Source organism: Cryptomeria japonica, chromosome 4, assembly GCF_030272615.1.
Source record: "Cryptomeria japonica chromosome 4, Sugi_1.0, whole genome shotgun sequence".
Classification (NCBI taxonomy): Eukaryota; Viridiplantae; Streptophyta; class Pinopsida; order Cupressales; family Cupressaceae; genus Cryptomeria; species Cryptomeria japonica.
The window spans coordinates 22,561,577-22,586,760 of NC_081408.1; the positions used below are offsets into that span (position 1 = coordinate 22,561,577).

At 36.6% G+C, this 25,184-nt stretch overlaps 1 protein-coding gene across 1 annotated transcript in view; it reads left to right on the forward strand.

The window, feature by feature from the left end:
* LOC131030857 (protein DETOXIFICATION 40) overlaps nt 1-25,184 on the forward strand; it is a 106,555-nt gene that overhangs the window by 71,250 nt on the left and 10,121 nt on the right. The window contains 5 exon segments of the mRNA XM_059218616.1: nt 18,705-18,791; nt 18,971-19,027; nt 19,138-19,376; nt 19,482-19,600; nt 19,756-19,866. Of these exon segments, the coding sequence (XP_059074599.1) occupies nt 18,705-18,791; nt 18,971-19,027; nt 19,138-19,376; nt 19,482-19,600; nt 19,756-19,866 (613 nt within the window).

Below are 25,184 nucleotides of genomic sequence, written 5' to 3' on the forward strand. Positions count from 1 at the left end.
ATATTGCATTGCATCATATACATATTTGCATCCATATCATAAGCATCACATAAGAACATCTCATCACATGGGTACACATGCATATAGTTGCCGCAAAGATGAATCATCTCATATATATATAAAGTGTCATGATACAATGATGTCAAAATCATATGGCTACAATCACCCGCAGGGGTGTCTACATCATTATACAAAATGGTACAAAACTGATACAGAGGAACTCACTGATCACTCCTGCCAACACTATTGGTAGTGCTAATCCTATCCATGTCATGGTATCCCATGCCACGTGTCCCACCCTCATCTCCAGTCTTGGATCCTAGAACACTCGTCTAAGGGCATCCTTGTCTCCGTCTTGATCGTACGGAATCAGCTCCCCATCAATCAGTATCCGCATAATCCTATAGACATCCTCCAGGGTGACTGTCATCTGTCCCATCGGCAAATGAAACGTGCACGTCTCAGAGTGCCATCTCTTAGCCAGCGCAGTCAACAAACCCATGTTTGCCCGAAACTCAGGCACATACAGTACATGTCTCAATACCATCTCCTCGATGGTAGCTCTATCCTTGAGCGACAACTCAGGTCGCAACCTCTGCGTCGATGGGAATCTCTCCCGTGACTCCAGCATCGACAAGTACTCCTACAGTCAAACAACTCAATCATGTCAGTTATAGTGGCATTCACTATTTATCACAAAATGCTACTCGCTATCTAAATGTATTTGGCTATCTACCCTAGTGACACTCACTGTTCATCACAAAGTGTTGCTGATTATCCCAGTGGTACTCCCTATTCATCACAAAGTACTACGTGTGTAACACTCCCTGTTCATCACAAAGTGTTACTCACATTTGCACTCACTATTCATCACAAAGTGTTGCTCATATTTTAGTACTCCCTGTTCATCACAAAGTACTCTATCTTGGTACTCACTGTTCATCACAAAGTGCCTTGATCTATCCTAGTCTTCCCTAGAGGACCTGCTTGAGTGTATCCTCTTAGCAGCTTATCCAATCGACAGCATATGTTCATCACAGAACTGCCGATTTGACCTAGAAGATGCAAATTCATACTTTTTAAACGTAAACGCGCTTACATGACACAAACGCTCTCAAAGACTGCACAGACGCGCCTGCCTGACACAGACACGCCTTCCTGACACAAACGTGCCTATGCTCTTCATAGACACGCCTCATTGACATAGACGTGCCTTCTTGGCACAAACGCGCCTGGAAAGCATAGACGCGGCCGCAATTGACACAGATGCGGGTCCAGACATAGACGCACCTAGCACAAACACAGACGTGCCTAGCAAACACAGATGCGCTTGGCACCAACGCAGATGCGCCTAAACATTTTTTGACACTTTTTGGACCCTAGTCTAAGTGCATTTATTACCCTATTCGACATGCATTAATGACAAAATTAATTGCGTCAAAGTACAAGGAGCTTTGGTGGTACTTACCGGCTCTCCTGCCTCTACTGGCCTCTGAAATCGACGAATGTGGTCGAATCTATGAGTGAAAGCCATCGCTACTGACTGTTGCTACTCTATTTTCGCTCTGCACTCTGCTCTTGTGGATGTGTAGATGACAATGAGGATGTATTTCCCTCGTGGTCTATCTTATAGACTGCCCTAGCCCTCATCGCCCGAGTCAGCCTTCTTTATCCCGTGACTTTGTCACTTTATCCGGTCAATCCATTCTAGCCTTTCTTTCTTATCGAGAGATTGTCTGCAATCTTTTCAGACATTTTCATCCAATCTCTCAAGGGGGCATATCATTCCCATTCTAGGGCAACTCTGTATCAGTTCATATTATCTTCTTTGAAACAACGCGACAAGCCGCATTGTCTCAAAGAGGGGCAAAATGTAGACACCCAAAATTGTCATGTCTAATTAAATAAATATTATTTATTTAATTACTTTAGCTTAATTCTTCTATTAATTAAATAAATCCTTATTTATTTAATTAATTCATTTATCCTCTTCTAGCCTTATTTCTCATTTAAATAAATACATTTATTTATTTAAATTATCCTTTTCCTAAATTAAATAAATATCTTATTTATTTAATTGATCCCACTTCTTCTATTAATTAAATAAATCTTTATTTATTTAATTAATTCATTAACCTTTTCTACCCATGACACATGTCATTCATCTCTTAATTCATACACTACCTACCCCTTTCATTATTTTATTATTTCTTTTACCTACCCTCTAATCATAGTCAACCTCCTTTTACACCTCTCAATCTTATCCCTTCATTCCATATAGTGTCTTCTATATAAGGAGATGCTTCCTTCATTATCAAACCCTAATGAGCTAACTACCTGATCAACTGACAACACTACAATCCTACTAGCAACCACATTCCATTCTTTGTTGAGCTCTTGTGCACATAAAATCTGAGAGCAAATATATCAAGCAAGATCAATGGAGATAGGAAGAATGGAGATCAAAACCCTATTGGACATGTGATGGTATAATCTTTGTGATTTCATGTGATTTGCATTGTCTTAGGTAATCTTCATATGTTATGGTGGATCTTTGTTGTTGTTAGGCTAGGGTTTTGTGGTTGGATTCATTTAGCCTTTCAATATTGTTATTATTGTTATCCATTTTCACCATATACAGCCGGTTGTGTGTGTTTGTAAATATTTTGTAAATTGCATTATCACTGTCCAGTTTGGACTGGTTTGTGCAAATGAAGTCATAACTCCATTCCCCATTGTGGAATCACCATGAAAAAATGGAGAATGAGATTAGAGACCTTGTATTATAGTTCCATGCAAGCAAGGCCCTTGAAAATGCAAGGAAGCCATTTGAAGACCCATTCCTAGGCGAGACTAGACAATGCCCGGTTAGGAATCGTTGTTCTTGCAGAGGTCTTGAAGAGGAAGGTTGGTCAGAGGAGAGTGCACCCTTTGGAGGAGGTGTAGAGGAGTGTGTGAAGCACCACTGATGTGAAGGGGAAGTCACCACCAATCCAAACAATGTGGCTAAAACACAAAACCTTCACTGTGACCCAGGCAGACCAGAAAAACCCTCACAAAACCCTTAAAAACCCCAAAATTCGCCCTAGGCACTATATGACCACTTGGAAGCCCAAAACCAAAGAAATCCTTGAGCCCTTGCCAAATGAAGGGTAGTCCATTTTGGGATTTTGGTTTGTTTGTGCATCATTTGTGAGAGGGATCCCTAGAAGACCGGTTAGGAGGCCTAATTGGTCCTAATCCTTGTAGCCCTATTTTGTAGCCAAAACACAAAATAGTGAAATCGGTAAGGGGTTGAAGGCTTGAAACCTCTTGGGGGCACATGAATGGGTGGAAAGACCATGAATTAGACCTAGTATGACCTTGCTAAGACCTTGGAAGGTGTATAACAAGCATATCCCTTATTAGCCATAGTAAGGGGTTTTGAGTCTCATGAGTAGGTGAGACCTTAGGAGGAGCATTGCAACTCATTGGTGGGTGGAATTGGGCAAGGTTAGGGGATTCCTCAAGTAAGGGAAGTCCTAGAGACACTAGGATGTGTAGAGAACACTAGGTGATCCAAGGAAAGGATCCAAGAGCATAGACTAGGCTAGTCTATCCCAAGAACCAACCCATCAGATTGGTATCAGAGCAAGTTAAAGACTTGTTGGACTGTGTATGTCTCTATATACTGGTGAATTAGTAGGGGAGAGAAAAATGGTCACCAATGCAAAGCTGGCTAGAGAGGTAGAAGAGCAGAAGGAGAAGAAAAGACTCCTTGAAGAAGCTATGAGTGAGATAAGTGATAAACTACAGGAAGTGGTGGATCAGAGGACACAAGGACCTTGGGATGAAGACACCAAGGGAAAAGGCAAGAAAACTATAGACATAGATGATATTATCTTTGAACCAAATCCCTTGTTCAACGAAGAACCTTTTGTGAAGGCTATTAAGGCCTTAAACACCAAAGCTTTTGAAGGATTGCCACATTTTAGTGGAAGAATGGACATAGACACTGTTATGGAATGGATTGAGGGCATGGAAAACCACTTTGAGTGTGAGGGAGTGACAGAGGCTTAGAAGGTTAAAGTTGCCAAATCAAGATTAAGGGGAGTAGCTTTGACATGGTGGAAGTACCTACAAGAAGAGACAGTTGGTATGGGGAAGCTACCTATTGCCAATTGGAAGGCCATGGTGAGTAAGATCAAAGAGAACTACTTACCAGAGGATTATGAAGTCCAAATTCATAAGAAGAGACAAGGTTTGAAGAAAAAAGACCTTGATGTGACCTCCTACACTGAAGAATTCCAAAAAATTTGTCTTAGATCCAAAGTCCAAGAAGATGAATCTATCAAGGTGCCTAGGTATCTAAGCGGCCTAAAGTGGAACATTCAAGAGGAGATAAGCCTATGGACTCTACTATTGTTCAAAAATGTCATCATCATGCTACCAAGGTAGAAGAGAGGAACAAAACGACAGGAGACTCTAATAACAGGGGTAGAGGCAGAGGTAGAGAACAAGTGAATCATCGAGGTGGTTATCAAAGAAAGGCAAATGAGCAAAGAAACCAAGGAGAAGCCAAGTTGACTGAGCATGGCAGTGAAACCAATCTCAGAGGAGGATATTCTAGAGGAAGAGGTGCACAAGGTGGTCCAAGTAGGGGTAGAGGTACCGACAGAGGTAACTCCTACTTTGCAACAATGAAGTGTTACAATTGTGGAAAATTGGGACACCCGACATATAGATGCCCTGACAAGCCTACATCATCAAATAGTGGAAAGAGGGTTGCCTATGCTCATGAGGACTCTTCAAGTAGCAAGACACTAGATGTGGATAAGATTGAATCAGAAATTGGTGAGAATCTGATGTTCAATAGGATTTTGATTAGACAGTCGGTTAAGGAGGAACCCAAACATAGGAGAGCCTTGTTTAGGGTGAGATCCAAAGTTCTTGGTAAAGTGTGCAAGGTGATAGTTGATTCAGGATCAACTGACAACATCATATCAGAAGAAGCAGTTAGGAAGTTGAAACTCACAAGAATACCCCACACTACCCCTTACAAGGTGACTTGGTTGAACAAAGGATAGAGTGTGCTAGTCAATGAACAGACTTGGGTAGAGTTTTCTATTGGAGGATACAAGGATAAGATCCTTTGTGATGTGTTGCCTATGGATGCTTATCATCTACTACTAGGAAGACCCTGGCAATTTGATAGGAAGGTGATCTATGATGGAGAGGAGAACTCCATTTCCTTTAAGAAGGACATCAAGACCTTCAAGATTCAGTCTTTGATAGAGAATGAAGAGGGAACTTCAAGAACACCTAGTGTTCTATTGGCTACCGGTAAAGAGTTCTTAAACTTGCTACATGAGGATGAGATAGTGAAGTGTGCCATCTTTGTAAAGCCAAAGGAGGAAGAAGACAAGTTGCAGGCAAAAGTACCCAAGGAGGTGAAGCAAATGTTACAAGAGTATAAAGACATAGTGAGTGATGGAACACCTGCAACACTCCCACATAGAAGGTCTATAAGCCATCAAATAGACTTTGTTCCTGGTGCATCCTTGCCTAACAAGGTTGCATATAAGCTCACACTTGATCAGAATAAGGAGGTAGCAAGGCAAGTGAAGGAGTTACTAGAACAAGGACTGATTAAGAAGAGCATCAGCCCATGTGCAGTCCCGATAGTGCTAGCATCAAAGAAGGGAGGTAAGTGGAGACTTTGCACTAACTGAAGAGAAATCAATAGAATCACCATAAGGTATAGGTTTCCTATTCCTAGAATAGAGGATTTGATGGACTGTTTAGGAGGGGCTATGTATTTAACCAGGCTAGACCTTAAAAGTGGTTATCACCAGATAAGAATTAAGGAGGGTGATGAATGGAAGACTGCTTTCAAGACCACAGAGGGATTGTATGACTGGCTTGTGATGCCATTTGGACTCACCAATGCTCCAAGCACCTTCATGAGGTTGATGAATGAAGTGTTGAAGGATTTCACAGGCAGATTTGTGGTGGTGTACCTAGATGACATTCTCATATATAGCAGAACTAAAGAGGAGCACCTTGAGCATTTGAGGTTAGTCTTAAAGAGGTTGCATGAGGAGAATTTATCCATCAACCTAGAGAAGTGTCACTTCTTGAAGCAAGAGCTGGTCTACTTAGGATTTGTGGTGTCAAAGGAAACCTTGAAAATGGATCCAAGCAAAGTGGAGGCAATCTTGAATTGGCTTGCACCTAAAACAGGGATTGAAATTAAGAGTTTCCATGGATTAGCTCAATTCTATAGGAAGTTTGTGAGGAACTTTAGTGGCATATGTGCACCAGTCCTTGACACCATAAAAGAAGGCCTTTAAACTAAGTTAAAATGGACTGAGCAGGCTGACAAAACATTTCAAATGTTGAAGCAAGAAGTAGCCACAAAACCTATCCTACTCCTACCTACTTTTGATAAGCTATTCACCTTGGAGTGTGATGCAAGTGGAATTGTAGTAGGGGGTGTATTGAGTCAAGAGGGAAGACATGTGGCATTTTTCAGTGAGAAGCTTAATGAAACAAAGAAGAAGCACTCAGCCTATGACCTAGAGTTCTATGCATTAGTGCAGTCTCTAAAGAAATGGAGGTGTTACCTACTCCCAAAGGAATTTGTGGTGTTCACAGACAATCGGGCATTGAGTTACATCAACACTCAAGAGAAGCTAAGCAATAGACATCTGAAATCGATGGAATACCTCCAATCCTTCACCTTCACCATCAAGCATAAAAAGGGGCAACTTAACAAGGTGGCAGATGCCTTAAGCATAAAATTGTTGACAGTTCAAGAACTACAGTTGTAGAGCATAGGAATAGAAGGTTTCAAAGACCTCTATGAAGGAGATGAAGACTTCTCATCAACTTACAAGGTTTGCAAGGAGTTTGAGAACCATTTCCATGGTGAGTATGTACATTACACTCTCAAAAATGGTCTCTTGTTCAAGGATAATCAGTTGTGTGTACAAAGAGGATCCATGAGGGAGAATCTCATCCAAGACAAACATAATGGCAGTTTGAGTGGACACTTTGGGATTAATAAGACCCTAGACTTAGTATAGAGGTACTACTATTGGCCAAAGTTGCCAAGAGATGTGAAGAGGTATGTAGAGCAATGTGGAGTGTGTCAAAGAGCAAAAGGAGGATCAAGCAATGCTGGTCTCTATCAACCATTTCCGGTCCCTAACAGACCTTGGGAATGTATAAGCATGGACTTTGTAGTAGGACTTCCCAAGACTAAAACAAGTATGGACAACATCTATGTGGTAGTAGATAGATTTTCCAAGATGAGTCATTTCATTCCATGTAATACTACACATGATGCTAGCTATGTTGCACATCTCTTCTTCAAAGAGATTGTTAGGATTCATGGACTCTCTTTAAGCATTGTTTCGGAAAGGGACAACAAGTTCATGGGTCATTTTTGGCAAACATTATGGAGGAGACTAGGAACTAACTTGTCATTTAGCTCAGCTTACCATCCATAGACAGATGGTCAACCTGAAGTCATCAATAAAGTGTTAGGCAATTTGTTGAGGTGTCCAACTAAAGAGTATGGGTAGACATGGGATCTAGTCATTCCACAAGCAGAGTATGCATATAATGACAGTGTGAATAGGACCACTGGTAGAAGCCCTTTTGAGGTTGTTTATGGTAGACATCCAAGAGGAGTATGTGGTTGAGAGACCTTGGTACTTTGGAGATGAAGAGTGGTCAAGCAGAGGACTTCACTCAAACCATTAAGGAAGTCCAAGAGAAAGTTAAGAAGGCCATCCTTGAATCCATTCAAAAGCTAAAAGCCAAAATTGATGAGAAAAGGAGAGAAGTACAGTTCAAGGTGGTTGACTATGTGATGGTCCATTTGAGCAAAGCTAGGATGCAAAGTGGTAAGCCTACCAAACTGCAAATGAAGAGGGTAGGACCTTGTGAAATTCTAGAAAAATATGGTGAGAATGCTTATAAGGTTGATTTACCTTCAGACTTAGCCATTTCACCAGTCTTCAATGTTGTTGATCTGGTAATGTACAAGGGAGAGATAACAAGGAAGACTAAGAACCAAGCCAAGGTACTACAAGACTTGGATGTGAGTACCTTACCTCAAGTGAAGAAGCCTATAGCAGAGGAGATATTGGAGTCAAGGGTGAAGAAGTATACTAGAAACCAGGTCTACATGGAGCACTTAGTGAAATGGGCAAAGCAACCAATATCTGAAGCTACTTGGGTGGAGGAGAGCAAGTTCAAGACACTTGGAATAGACCCGACTCTCATCCCTTCTTTTTCTTAGTTGTGTGCATAGGGGGAGTATGGTGTAGGAGCACCCTTCCAAGCTCTCCCTCCTTCTTTTTTTATTCATGTTATGCTTCATATGAAGCCATTGTACATTAAATAATGAGCCATGGGCTCATAGGTCCTAGTTAGGGTCCTAGTGCAGATCTTAGGGGTCATAAGTCAAGATTGAGATTTTCTTGAAAATGGAGGGTATGTGTGTCTTTGTGGTGTTTAGGGGGGGTCCTTCATAGCATGGTGGTGTCCTTAGGTTGGCCCAATGTGGGTCTAGGAGTCATGAAAAGAAACATTGGGAAAGTTGCTCAAAAGTTGGAAAAGTTGCATGACAACTTTTAAAAGTTGTCAAGCAACTTTTCCAACAGGAGGCCAAAATCCTTAGGTTGGCGTGGAAAACCATAAATTTGGCACACCAACTAAGGTATGGGTAGTATAAGATGTTACAAACCCTAAATTAAATGGTTGGATGTCAGACATTGTATGGCCCAAGGAAGAAAAGCTTGACTGTGACTGTTTTTGGGTTACCAGTCAGTTTGAATGAAGTTACCGAGAAAACTAATGGATTGATTTGTGAGAAAACCTACATGGAATGTCTTTCATGGTGTAAATAATTTCGCTATGAGCAATTAGATTAGGTTTTTATTTTCCAGTTGTGTGTGTTTGTAAATATTTTGTAAATTGCATTGTCACTGTCTAGTTTGGACTGGTTTGTGCAAATGAAGTCATAACTCCATTCCCCATTGTGGAATCACCATGAAACCATGGGGAATGAGAGTAGAGACCTTGTATCATAGTTCCATGCAAGTAGGTCCCTTGAAAATGCAAGGAAGCCATTTGAAGACCCATTCCTAGGCGAGACTAGACAGTGCTTGGTTAGGAATGGTTGTTGTCGTAGAGGTCTTGAAGAGCAAGGTTGGTCAAAGGAGAGTGGACCCTTTGGAGGAGGTGTAGAGGAGTGTGTGAAGCACCATTGATGTGAAGGGGAAGTCACAACCAATCCAAACAACATGGCTAAAACACAAAACCTTCACTCTGACCTAGGCAGACCAGAAAAACCCTCACAAAACCCTTAAAAACCCCAAAATTTGCCCTAGGCACTGTACGACCACTTGGAGGCCCAAAACCAAAGAAATCCTTGAGCCCTTGCCAAATGAATTGTAGTCCATTTTGGGAGTTTGGGTTGTTTGTGCATCATTTGTGAGAGGGAGCCCTAGAAGACCATTTAGGAGGCGTAATTGGTCCTAATCCTTGTAGCCCTATTTTGTAGCCAAAACACAAAATAGTGAAATCAGTAAGGGGTTGAAGGCCTGAAACCTCTTGGGGGCACATGAATGGGTGGAAAGACCATGAATTAGACCTAGTATGACCTTTCTAAGACCTGGGAAGGTGTATAACAAGCATAGCCCTTATTAGCCATAGTAAGGGGTTTTGAGTCTCATGAGTAGGTGAGACCTTAGGAGGAGCATTGCAACTCATTGGTGGGTGGAATTGGGCAAGGTCAGGGGATTCCTCAAGCAAGGGAAGTCGTAGAGACCCTAGGGTGTGTAGAGAACACTAGGTGATCAAAGGAAAGGATCCAAGAGCATAGACTAGGCTAGTCTATCCCAAGAACCAACCCATCAAAGAGGCAAGTTTGATGACATGAAAATGTCTGAAGGTGAGAATACCCTGTAGTATGGTCAAAGGATAAAAGAGATAGTTGGTGAAATTAAGAGTGCAGGAGGGAAAGTGGAAGATGCCATAGTAATTAGTAAGGTACTGAGAACCCGGCTACCGATCTATGCTATTCAAGTTGCAACTATTCAGGAGTTGAATTCCATTGACAAAACTAAGGTAACTCTTGACTCCATCATTTTGAAGCTTACTGCTTTTGAACTAAATAGTTATGATGGTAGTGTACAGAAATCTGAGTCTGCATTTAGAGCTTCTATTTCTAACCCATCTGTGAGAAAAAGTAGAGATACTAGTCATAGCTATGAATCTAGATCCAGCAGAGGTGTTGATGATGAAGATAGTTTAGTGGAGCTTGAAGGATTGTTGGCAAAGCGATTGCCTAGAGGCACTGGTAAATATAGAGTTAAACTACCTTTAAAAAAATTTGCATGCAACAAGATTGGTCATATAGCAACCAATTGTCCTAATGGTGAAAATGAACACAAGAGAGACAAATTCAAGAAGTATAAAGGTAAAGGCAAGAGAGATTGTCTTATTACTATTGATAGTGGTATCACTGATGAAGAATCTGATGATGATGCTAGTGAAGATATTGTGTTTGTAGTTATTAAGGAAGAGATATCAGACCAGAAGGCATTAGTATACAGGATGGATAACTCTATTGATTGGATCATTGATAGTGGTTGTTCACATCATATGACTGGTGATCAAAGCAAATTTCTTTCCTTGAAAGATTTTGATGGCGGTGTTGTTAGATTTGGAAATGACTCACCCTACATGGTTAAAGGTAAGAGAGTTATTTCTCTTAATGGGAAAAGTAGTGTAGATGATGTCTACTGGGTTGAAGGTCTAATGCACAATATTCTGAGTGTGGTACAACTTAATGACAAAGGATACTCACTGGAGTTTAAAAATGGCATATTGAAAATATTTGACAACAAAGGTGAATTGATTGCAACCAGGAAGCAAACTAAAGGTAACCTCTTTCATCTCAATTCTAAAGTTAGCAACTATTTTATTGCAAAAATAGATGATAGCTAGCTTTGGCATAGGATATTTTGTCATATAAACTTTGATAACATTGTTAAAGTGTGTAAGTCCAAGACAATGAGAGGTTTTCCTCAGCTAGACAAACCAGTTAATGCTATTTGCAAAGAATGCTAGATAGGAAAGACAACTTCTTCAACTTTCAAAAGAAGATCCTTCTTAGCAAAGCAATTATTATATTTGGTTCATATAGATCTTTTTGGACCAATAAGAACAAAAAGAATTCAAGGTGAAAGATATTTCATGATTCTCACTGATGATTTTTCAAGGATGATGTGGGTCACATTCTTAAAAGATAAGACTGAAGATTTGGGCAAGTTCAAGGTTTCCGGGTCTTACCTGAGAAAGAGAGCAGTATGAAGATAAAATGTCTGAGGACAGATCATGGCATTGAATTTACTTCTGTGGAATTCACTAGGTACTGTGAAGAGAATGGTATCAAATGAAAGCTTTCTGCACCAAGGACACCATAGTAGAATGGCATCACAGAAAGAAATAAATGATCAGTTGTTGAAGCTGCTAGAACAATGTTGATACAAGGAGGTGTAGCGAAAACCTTTTGGAAAGAAGCTGGCAACACAACTATCTACACAATGAACTAGGTTCTGGTAAAGAGAGGTAAGGAAAAGACTCCTTATGAATATTGGTATGGAAGATCACCTAATGTTAGCTATTTTAAGATATTTGGAAGAAAATGTTTTATTAAGAGAGGCGATTACATTAGAAAATTTGAGGCTAAGAGTGATGAAGGTATATTTCTTGGCTATTCCACCAAGAGTAAGGCCTACAAATATTTTAACAACCAGACATAGAGAATTGTTGAGATTGTTGATGTTTGAGTCGATGAATTTCCTGAAGTAAAAGAAGGAACCAATTTAGAGAAAAAGGATGAAGATACTTGTATTTTATTTTTGGAACCAGAAACTATGAAATCTGAAACTGGCAAAGAAAATTCTGATGCACTTGTCCAAATGGAACAAATTAATTCAAAAGATGATGACAACAAAGAAGTTGAACCTGAAGATAATTATCATTTTATTCCTAGATATGTGAGATTGAATCACAATCTTGAGTAGATTATTGGAGATAAGGATGTTGGAGTAATAACCAAAAGAAGAATCGGAGAGAATTCTTGCATGATCTCCACTATTGAACCAAGAACTGCTAAGGAGGCATTTGATGACGATCATTTGGTTAAAACTATGGAGGAGGAATTGGTTCAAATTGAGAAGAACAAAACTTGGACCCTAGTACCCCAACCTGTAAATAAGAATGTTATAGGTGCTAAGTGGGTATACAAGAACAAGTTGAATGAAGATGGTGTTGTAGTTCGCAAGAAGACAAGATTAGTCTGCAAAGGTTATGTACAAGAAGAAGGAGAAGATTATGGCAAAAAATTTGCACCAATAACAAGATTGGAAGGTGTCAGAACTTTACTTGCATTTGCAGCCCATAAGAAATTCAAGGTATATCAGATGGATGTTAAGTCTGCATTTTTCGGTGGGATATTAGAAGAAGAGGTATACATAGAGTAGCCAGATGGTTATGCTTTGATTGATGAGAAATACATGGTATGCAGATTATATAAGGATTTATATGGATTAAAGCAAGCACCCAGAGCATGGTATGAAAGGCTTCATACACATCTAATGAAGATAGGTTTTCTGAGAACCAATGATGATAGTATCATATATCTCAAGTCTAAAGGAGATGAAATACTGGTTAGGGAGGTATTTGTTGATATTATTTTTAGAGGTAATGATGTCATGAGCAACAATTTTGCTGATGAAATGAAAAATGAGTTTGAAATGTCTTTAGTAGGGGAAATAAAAAAATTCATAGGCTTACAGATACAACAAATGAAGAATGGTATTTTCATTACTCAATCTAAGTATGTGAAAGAGGTTTTGAAGACTTTTGCCATGAGTGACTGTAAACCAGTTGGGACACAGTCAATGTTTACAGGTTGTAAGTTGTCCAAGGAAGATGAATCTAAGTCTGTTGATGAGAAGGAATATAGGTCAATGATTGGCAAATTACACTATGTTGTTCACAGCAAACTAGACATAGCCCATGCAGTAGGCATAGTTGCTAGATTCCAAAAGAATCCTAAGGAAACACACCTGATAGCAACCAAGAGAATCTTTAGATACCTGAAAGGTACTGTTGACTATGGATTATGGTATCCATATAGAGGAAACTTTGATTTGAAAGCATATACAGATGTTGATTGGGCAGGAAATGTTAATGTTCGAAAAAGCTCAACCAGTGGAGCATTTTTGCTTAGAGGAAGGCTTGTTTCATGGAGTAGTAAAAAGAAGAGTTGTACTTCACAATCTACTGTTGAAGCTGAGTATGTTGCAAGTTATATGAATTGCACATAGGCTAATTGGATGAGGCACATTTTGGAAGGTTTTAAGTTGAAGATTTCAGAACCTATAAAGATTTTATGTGATAATACAAGTGCCATAAATATTTCCAAGAATCATGTTTTGCACGCACAAACCAAGCACATTTAATTGAAGTATCATTTCTTCAGGGAAAAAGTTCAGAGTAAAGATGTCATCCTAGAGCATGTTTCTACCAAGGAGCAGCTTGCAGATATTTTTACCAAACCTCTGCCTAAGGCTACTTTTGAGTATCTTAGAAGTCAATTAGGGGTTGTCCCTCTTCATGAAGTTAGTTGAGCATAATGCTGATTACATCAGTCCCTGAATTACATGCAAAATTTTGCAAGGGTTGATGTACAAGTGGATGTATTCCACATGGGGAGAATCCAGTTGCAGTGTGTTGTTGATGCACAGTGAAAATTTGGCATTACATGTTTTACTTTCAATTTGGCATTGTTGTCAAAGGGGGACAAGAATTATGTGATTATGAAACAGAAAACCAGTGACAGACTAAAGAAAAAGAGAGCATGTGAATATTAGGTAATGTAAACTAGGATTCCTATTCACAATCATAGCAAGAAACAATGGTGTTGATATTTGTATTGCCATCAATGCCAAAGGGGGAGATTGTTGGCATTTGCATGAAGATTGCATTAATGATATGTTATGTTGTCATTGATGTCAATTGAACTAGTAATAATGATATTGTTGTTATTGTTGATATTATCTTGTAACCGGTAGGAAGAAATTTGTGATGGTTATTGTAAACCGGTATGTGAGTTTTTAAGTTGAACTGGTAATCGGAGTATAAGGTTAAACCCTTTCTATGTTATGTAATCAGTAAACCCTCGGTTTTTTTTTTTGCTAAATCCTAACGGATTAAGGTTGTTGAATTGGTTATGTTGGTTTATGATCTGATGTTGAGTAATAATGATGGTGACACGTAAGATCATTGTATGAAGACAAGTTCAAATGTTTTGGCACATTTGTTTGTTGGTCTAGGGAATGAGAAAAGTGTATTGCATCTAATGCAAAGCACGTGATGAGTTACTAAGCTCAATGAAGCAGTAATCAAGGAGAAGTTGAGGTTTTCTTGATTGATATGTAGAGATTGCTATAAAATCCAATGGTCATGTTTGTACCTGTTGGCAATGAGCCAGCGTCTCTTGTGAAGATTCACAACATGGTTTAATAGCCTCCTATGGATTCTGTATATCTAGTGGTTGTATCGGGCATTGACAGGTCGATCTTTTGGTGCAATGGCAACCCTAGCTTGTAACAAGTGGTATCAGAGCTTGGTCATAGGTTCGAATCACATAGGCCATGACAAGTGATGCTGGGAGGGGGATTGTTGGCAGTGAACCAGCATCCCTCATGAAGATTTCTGACATGGTTTAACAACCTCCTGTGGATTCTGTAAGTCTAGTGGTTGTATCGAGCATTGACAGGTCAATCTTTTGGTGCAATGGCAACCCTAGCTTGTAACAGTACCGACTTTTTTGTAATATCGATGAGAAGATTAGATCTTTGTTATGTTACCAACCTAATTAATTTATATTTAAGGTCGATAAAGTTGTTTTATTTTGGTGTTGGCGATAATTGGTAGAAATCAGTTGAGTGTGTGGTTGCCTAACCGGAGATTGAGTCTGCAGTTTGAGTAAAGGCAAATAGAAGCTTAAATGGATCTAATCAAACAAATGTAGTGCTATTCAAACATATCAAGAAACTCCTATTGTTTTCTAACAATCACAGTAGCTTTAAAATCCCCTAACTGGGTAAGCCCTAACAAGCTTGGTTACTTATTAAATCATCTAGCAAGGTGGTCCATTAGACTGGATTCTCAAATCCTCTACTAAGGTTACTCCTCACAGGTATTTGCTTCTAACAAGGCATTTGGCATTTGTAGTCAATCCTTAACCGGGTGATTCCTAACAGGATCAATTCTTAACAGGACTTTTTATAAAATCTTTAATGTGCTTAGCTCCTAACAGGGAAAACTTTAGAAGAGTTCAAATATTTTTTTGTGAGTCCTATCTCACAGTGGTTTTTACCTATTTGGGTTTTCCACGTATAAATACTTGTGTCAAGTGGAGAATGTTTTTATGGTTATGATCTTACTGTTAATTTTATTTAACTATTTTTGATAAGACATGATAGCTGGAAGCATTGAGAAATGAAGTAAGTTGACATTTGATGAAGAATTTGGATGTTTACAAGTTCGATGTTGTTTACTGTTAAGTTGTTGTGACAGTCAACCAGTATTCTTATGAGTATTGATCTTGACAGTGGTATTTCATTGATAAGTTTACTTTGAGTGGTTGAGTTTGAAGTTTGGGAAAGTTTATATCAATTTTTCTACTTACTGATTCACCCCCCCTCTCAGTGATCTACCAGATACTTATTCTTTCATCATACCATCACCCTCAAATTTGCATAGGCAAGTCAAACTCATTTATAACAATATGACATACACCTTATTAGCTGATACCAATATTCAAGAATCATTAAAGTCTAGATCTTCTTGTTCAACTACTTCCCATTCTACTCCCAATCCTTCTACTTCTTCAAATCCATCTATTTCCTTTGATGATCTTGGTCCTTCTAATACTCCAAATTATTCTACTCTATCAAAATCTTCTCCCAAAGACATCTTTTCTCCTGAAGGAGTGCTCTCAGATGATGATTGGGGATCTCTAGACTTTAACCCTAATTTTGTAGGAGAGTATAGAGTATCTTGGAAAAAATCTAAGACTGAGAAGGAGAAATCTAAGAAGGAACCTAAAGAGCAACCCACTTTGTCCAAACAACTAAGTAACCACTTTGTGGCTGATTCTAATTTAGATAAATTTTTCAAATCCTTCCTCTAATTCATATAGTACTAAGACCTATGAGGCTTCACCATCTCTTTCTAATTTGGCATCCCTTTATAGTCCCGGTTTTCACATTTTAGCTAAGAGTGGCCATGATGCCAATGGTTGTGGTGCAAATTAACAAGGAATTAAAGTTCCTTTAGAAAATAACACACATTAAGCTTCATTTGGACTTGGATATAATCCTTCTAATCCCACCAAAGCATCTAAAATACCATCTCTCAATGTGAATGCTATATTTAGTAGTGATGATGACCTCACCTGAATTAAATTATCTTCTACTTCTTTCAACACTTATCCACCTCATAAGGAAATCTTAGTGATGAACAAATCTCTTTATGGATCTCCTCAAGAGATTTCTAATCCCACTTATGAGACTATATCTTCTACTCATTCTAAAATCCTTTCTTCTAGGAATAAGGCTCTAATAAATTACACTTATCCCTATCCTTAGATTTAGTGTGTTCAAGAAAAGTATGACTTAGTGGCCTATTCTTCTCCTATAAAATTCTCTCTTTCTAAAAAGTTTTTAACATTCATCATATTATACATGTTTTTAATCTCACTTATAGTAGAGCATTTAGCATGTCATATTCAAATAACTCATTACATCTATCATGTCTTTAAATAACATTAATGGATATTGTCTTGCTCATCATTATGTGACATTGGTAGCTCACTTACTGGGTGCTCATTGTCATTCATGATGGTACAATTTCACATGCAATCATACTTTTGGAAGCAACATAATAGCTTATTTCTATCTCATCTCTTATCCCTATATATGGAGCAAGAGTGATTTCAAACATCTTTCCTTCTTAAGATTAAAATTTCCCCTTTGTGAATTAGTGTCTTCTATAAGGATTTCTTATTGATTGTAGAGGTCTATTCTTATTTGAATCCCTTCTCTCATGTTGGAATGAGAATCCCTAATGGGGATCTTAAGTGCATATCCTTATTTGGGACCTTCTCCTTGGTGTTGGAAGTCTTTGATTATTCATCAATTTCTTTTCTTCATTGAGAAGTATCTTTTATAATAAACCCTTCTATTTTGTGAATGTGCATGTCCCTGATAAGGATCTCTTGCCTTCTTTTAGAAGAGTGTTGCTATAAATAATCTCTTTGATGTCATTTCAATCCTCCATTCTTTTTCTATTGCCTTTATGGAGTTGGATTTTTGGATTATATCTCTTGCATATGTTTCCATTTAAATCTTTCATCTTGTGTTAGAGAAATTTCAAATCCTCACACTCTTTGTTGTGTTGGAATTGAGGTTTAGTTCTCTTTCTTACCAAATGATTCTCTCTTAGTTTTTGATCTTGTATTAAATATTATTGTGAGCATTTGTCATCAATCTTCTTTCACAATTCGATGTGGTAAACATGATACCTTGTTTCACCTCACTAAAATTTGTATGCTGAAATAGGGGGGGGCATATAGCCACCCTCAAATTTTCATCACCTTCCTTAGTAAGCATTTAGGTGATTTTGTTATTTTATCTAACATGTGGTTTTGTAGGGTGCGGTTCCTAACTATGTACTGCAGATACCGTTGGGGGCTTCATCTAACAACTTGTGGATATATCCTTTTTCATGAATGTTTGTTTTTCTTTGCTTTATCTTGCATATGAATGTAGTGTCATATGACCACTAAAGTGGGGGCTAAATGTAGTGTCATAAATTGTACACCCTTACTAGGGTGGTACAATTTCACACTTAGTTTAGCACCCGTCTTAGTGTGTTTACAGCTTGCATTGTAATTTCCTTTTAAATATTTAATTAAATTTAAAGTGATATTTCATCACTCTCCACATCATAAAGTTGGGCCCTTTACCCTAAGTGTGCCCCTTTTTATTTTATTCCTCCAATAAATCATTTAAATTTAAAGTGATATTTCATCACTCTCCACATCATAAAGTTGGGCCCTTTACCCTAAGTGTACCCCTTTTTATTTTATTCCTCGAATAAATCATTTAATCATAAACCCTAATTATGTCCTATTTCGACCTTTAAGGCCCGATTTCACATATCAAAACACATCGAAATCAGCTATAATTTTGAGATTCACTCTAATATCATCATATTTAACTGCTTTGAAAAGTTGGTGAAAAGTTGGTCAGACCATGTTGGAGGTGCACATGGTTCCCGATTTTTTTTCCCGAAATTTCGGGAGCACAATTCTATGATATTATAATGCTTAACCCCAATAAATTGGTGGGAAATTCAATATCTAAGTACAACCATATTTTAAGTTTATTTTATACTTAAATTTTAATAATAATGTAATTTATATCATATCAACTAAATTACACTTATGGGTTGCTTACCTCTAATTTACATGCTCAATTAGAAAAGATGTCAAATATGCAAGAATTTGGAAAAAAACGATTTATCAGATTTACTGAATCAAGTTATTTTGTTTTTGTTTATATCAGTTTGGAAACATGGTACTTCCAGATACTTGTTCTCATAGCTGGCCTCTTGAAAAATGCAGAAATTGCTTTGGACTCATTGGCTATATGGTATTTTTTCTTTTGCCTTCACTTCCTAGTGAAAAATGATCTTTTTGGTCTTAAAATAATATTAAAATGTAGTCCACAAGTTTCCCATCAATAAAATTTCTCGGGTTAGATTTGTTGATCCCACATTTGGGAAAAATTAATTTATTTAATTGGATATTCATTTATCTTTCTTCATGCACTATGTCAATTTTGTTTGGGGTATACATGGTCTCTGTTGGATTTAATGCTGCTGCTAGGTGAGTTAACTTGATTTCAATGCATTTTTTAAGAGATTGATTTATATCATTGTAAAGAAATGATATATTTTTTATTTCATAATTTTTATGTTGTCTTGTTATATATTTAGTGTTAGAGTAGGCAATGAGCTTGGTGCTGGGAACCCAAGAGCAGCAACATTTTCAGTGGTAATGGTGAACATGGTCTCCTTCTTGATATCATTGATGTTTGCCATTGCTGTTATTATTCTACGAAATTTGATGAGCTATGCCTTCACTGAAGGGAAGGAAGTAGCAGATGCTGTATCAGAACTTGCTCCATTTCTCGCTATATCTATTGTCCTCAATGGTGTACAACCAGTACTTTCAGGTTATCATTTAATGTTTTTTAATTTTCAAATTTTCATTCATGAAATTGCATGCATTAATTTTATATATTTTTGTAATCAGTAAGCTATTCAAAATGTGATTTTAGGTGTGGCTGTTGGTTGTGGATGGCAAGCCCTTGTGGCTTATATAAATGTGGGTTGCTACTATATCATTGGGGTTCCCTTAGGATGTGTGCTAGGTTTCAAATTCGATCTTGGAGTGAAGGTAAGAAATTATATGTAAACCTTATAAAATTAGAAATTTGTTAAACTGATTTGGTTTAACTTTTAAGAATGTAATTTTTAGTTTGAAATTTTTAAATATTTGGATAATAGGTTGATTTAGAAAGTGAGAGAATATATTATAATGTCTTATATGAGGTGCTATTTTTCTTCAAATGACAAGGAATTTGGACAGGAATGTTAGGTGGAACAACCTTACAAACTATAATTTTATTAGTGATCACTTTTAGAACAAATTGGACTAAAGAGGTGAGTACTAAAATTTAAAAGAGAGTGATTTTCATAGATTTTTTATTTTAAATGTTACATATAATTGTATAGGTAATAAATTTTATTTACCTAGGTTGATTAAAATAATGCTATTAGTGATCACACAATTAATATAGATTTAATTCAATTCAATTAATAAATTATTTTGAAATGAATTTTAGTGAAGTATTTATGAAACCTATTTAATAAAGTGCATGCTTAATCTAGAATATAGTTGATTCATAACACCATTTATGACCTTAATCTATTTTAGTGAAATTAGAATCCAAATGTACCAACACTAAGATGTATATAGTTTATAATTAATGCTTGTTAATATGAAAATTATTTACAATTAACTTTAAAGTCTAAGCCTAAGAAAGGAATGAACTTACTATAATTTTTCACTATGAAACAACTACAAAATTACAAAAACAAGTACCAAAGGCAAGTAAACACATGTACAACTATAAAATTACCAACAATAAGCAAAAAATAGTGATTTTATTGATAAATAAATATCTAAAAACAACTTTGATTGTGATATATCAAAGGTAACATGATTGAGAAAACTACTACAAAAGTGGAAAGATTATAAATTATTATACAATTCTACGTAAACTTATCATATATGTTTTGATTTTTTTTATTCTATGTTTATTTCTACACATTTACCAATTGTATTTTGATTATCTTAAATACTAACCACTTTTTCACATTAACCTTCACTTCTATTATATACTTTCTTTAACTAATACATGATGATCATAAAAAAATATTGAATCATTAAATAAATTTTGTTTAATAGGGAAATCCACAGAAGTTTTGTGGGGTTAAGGAAGAAAAGATAGGAAGGTGTAGAATAGGTGGATGGAATTCATATTATAGTTGGAACGATGTATTTAGGAAGGTCAAGGATGAGTGGAATCGATCTTTTAATGATGAGGAGGAATAAAAGTTTATGGATGTCTAGTTGGACACGAACCAAAAGGCTCATGATTACTCTATGCATCAACATGTATTCGCAATAGAGGCACATAGTTTTTCTTTTTGTATTCTTCAGAAAGGTTTGTTTGCTTCATTACTTCTTGTTGTTGAGAAAGAAATTGGAGTTGTGGATATATTTGTTTAGGTGTAAGGTCATAGATGAGGTTTTATCCTCATTTTGTTAGCAAGTGGCATAGGGAAATCTTTGTTTTTTGCTGATAACAACACTAATAGTGTCAATGGTTTGTATTTTGTGGTGGATTTTTTGAAGAAAGAGTTAAATAGAGAAAAGGAAGTGGTCCTTCTTTCCCCTTGTGATGAATTTGTTAAGTGATCGGTTTGTCCTTCCCTCTCTAGCTTAAAGTGCTCATTTGGGGCTTTAAGGGTGTAGGGGAGATTATTTTTATTGACTTGTAGGATGTGGATATAGATGGTGGGGATGATGTTCCTTGAAAGAAAATAGAGGTATGGGATATCTTTTCCACACTAATCTATGAGAAAATATATGTTTAAATATTAAAGTAATCATATAGTTACAATGAATTAAACACAAAAAATAATATGTGATAGCATAGTTATTTGTGTGGGGAAAATCCTTTTGGGAGAAAATGGGCCCCACTCCAACATAAATCAATGCATTATTAAATTGTAAAATGTAACAATACACTTGTACATTCTAAGAATTTAAATGAGTTTGCCATTAGAATTCAAAGTGATTTTGGTAGCATAAGAATACCTACAAAAATTGCTATTAAAACATCAATCTCAAGAACCTAATAAATATGAGACATAATACATGAAACTATGAAACGATAATTACAAAATCATCATTTAGAGGCACCAATGTGTCACCCATATTCCAAGATGACTCCATTGACTTGTAGGATGTGGATATAGATGGTGGGGATGATGTTCCTTGAAAGAAAATAGAGGTATGGGATATGTTTTACGCACTAATCTAGTAGAAGAGATATGTTTAAATATTAAAGTAACCATATAGTTACAATGAATTAAACAAAAAAAATAATATATGATAGCAAAGTTATTTGTGTGGGGAAAATCCTTTTGGGAGAAAATGGGCCCCACTCCAACATAGCTAAATGTATTATTAAATTGTAAAATGTAACAATACACTTGTATATTCTAAGAATTTACATGTGCATTTCTATCAAATTTCAGAGTGATTTTGGTAGCATAAGAGTACCTACAAAATTCACTATTAAAGCATCCATCTCAAGGACCTAATAAATAGGAGACATAATACATGAAACTATGAAACGATAATTACAAAATCATTATTTAGAACCACCAATATGTCACTCATATCCCATGATGACTCCATAAGCTAAAAACAATATATTCCTTCCACCTACCATAAGCTCATTGTATTCCACTCGCCAACTTGGGTATTCTATTTTGGTTCCATTATCTCCATTCAAAGTTGCCTTGTGATGTGTCATAACATGCATCATAAATTGGTCAACAGATGTAATTCCCCCTGACAACTCTTTTATGTATTAAAATTAACTGATAACTTTTCTTGGTAAACTTTGGTAGTATTTTTACAACCAAAAGTTTGAGGTCTTTGATAATTTTTAGAATTTCAATTATTTTATAGAGAAATTTAGTTAAGCAAAGCCAACAATTTTTTGTGCATTGATAATGGTGTTGAATATGGCAACCACATTTTGAGTAGTTTTGCACTTTAGAAAGTATTGTTTTCTAGCATTTAGTACAGTCCTTACTAGAATGATGTTGCAAAAAGAAAATGAGAGGAAATGGTGAATTTTATGATTCAATCTATATCTCTTATACCATATTATTGGGTAGAGGCTATTGATTATGTTTGTTGTATCCAATATTTAATTCTTCATCGAACCTTAAAGGGGGTCATTCATTGTGAAACTTGGAATGGTCTAAAACTATCATTTAAGCACCTTAATGTTTTCTTTCTTCTCTCATGGGCCAACATTCATATAGAGAAATATAAGGCCATGGATTTATACAGTAGGACTTAGATATTTGTAGGATATCCAAATTATGGAAAGCGTTAACATTTTATCCACTCAACTACATGTAAGGTGATCATAACTATTTTGAGATTGGCTCTTCAAGCTTTAATCATCACTTTTCCACACCTTTTATTTTATATAAGAGTCACTTGGACTTAATGAAAAATCTTCTAGGAACTTAGATCCACTTAGGAAGAGTCTCGATGAAGAATATACTTTCTTCAATTTAGATGTTGAAAGTCATGATTTGAGGATTCACTTATGTTCTCTCTGAGTCACCATTTAGACTTAGGGTTGATGCTTCTCCAAATTTTTGACTTCATGTGCACTCTAGACTCGGTAGAGACTGCCAACTACAGCTGATTAAACTGAGAATCCATCAAACACCAAAAAAACTTATTAACAGCTTCCTAGGTCTCCACATGTCTTCATTGCTACTACATTTGACCCATATTATTTTCAAGAGGAATTTTGTATTCCCAAGTGGAGTATACAGTTCCTTGATTAGGAACCATACTTGATCTTGTCCTTATTCATAGGGAAAGGAAACTTATTTGATGCAAGTAGATCTATCATACAAAATTTGTAGTAAGTAGGTTAGTGGGTAGGTATAAGGCATGGTTAATTGTAATGGTCTTACGTTAGGTTCTTGGCGTTCATTACTTCAAGAGATTTCAACCTATAGCCAAGTGGAACTCCATTTGGATTGCAGTTTCTATTATTATAGCACATCAATGAAAGGTTCACAAAATGGATGTGAAGAATATTTTTCTTCATAGAGAGCTTGAGGAGGAGATATAAATGTAGCAAGCACATGGATTTATCTAGGAGATTTGTTTGGTTTGTAGATTCAAATAAATCTATCAATGGCATAAAATATGCCCCTCAAGCCTGATGTACTAAGATGGATTCTTTAATTCTCACTGTTGGTTCTCTCATTGTTGTTTGGATCCAATCGTCTACAGTTTGTAGCAATTTGATTCTTATTTTGGTTCGTTATGTTGATGACCTATTGTATTGAACATGCCAGGGGACTGAGAGGGAGGGTGAATCATTTTGGACCTTAAAACACTTTACTTCTAATCTATTAAACTTCAAACCACACTTATTATTTCAATTATGAAACATGAAAGCACAACATACACATGAACACTAAATTTACATAAAAAAAACCGTAAACAAGGAAAAACCATTGTGATAATCACACTCATGATATGAATAATTTATTGCAATCTTTAGGCCAAAGGGAAAGGAGCTCACCACCCCTGAAAGGACTTGTAAAACTAAGTTACACAACCTGAGGTCAAGATACAAAGGACTTGTAGTATCGAGACTCACTATCTTAGGACAAGATATAAATGAATGCACTAGTTGCCAAAAGGAACACATATTTTGGTAGGTATAGAGGATCAATGAGGTAAAATAAAAAAGGTCTCTTGATCATGACATTTCCCTTGAACCATTATGCTAGGTGACCATTATCATGGCAAACACATTTGATCTCAAACGTTGTCTCAAAGCTCTCCACAGCTAACTTTCACACTTCTACTATACTAAATCTCCTTGTGCATCATTCAATACACTTCACATAAATTTTCATTCATCCCATACTCAACTCACACATCCACACATATATGTATACAAGATAATTCATTAAAACCCTTAACTAGGTCAACCACAAACAAAGTATATAAAATTACATAAACTCGGCCACCCAAACCTAAAATATTCATTTCAATCTGCTCGAGGAGATAGAGGGGACCCAAACACATCACAACACATCCCTTTCAAGAAATTCCAATGAACCACACACACTAATACATCCTCCAAGGTCGACATCAAAAGAAACGTGTAGACAAACAGTGTAGCATATCAACTAGTAGGCCCAAAAACATCTTTCGATGCATAAAATTCAATGTAGATCTACACATGCAACGGTGAGACCCATTTAAATATTCAAAATCATCCACCAAATAATATCTGGACCAAAAGGGCATTATTTAGATAAGATACACCACCATAATTAGCCAGAAACTAAACCAATTGACAAAACTAAACTCAAACCACCACAACTTCTCTTGCCAATCAAACCATCACCAAAAAACTAAACTAGAACATTGCACAAACCAAATAAACATGTCCTCTTAGCCACAACACTTGTATCCACAAATCATAAAACCACCAATCATTCTACGGACTAGTTTTCACAAATAGCCACTACCAAAAATAGCAACAACCAAATCAACCATCTAAGCAATAGAGGACCTGTAAACTTGATAGTACAATATATATAGATCATAAAATTATATTAAAAATTTG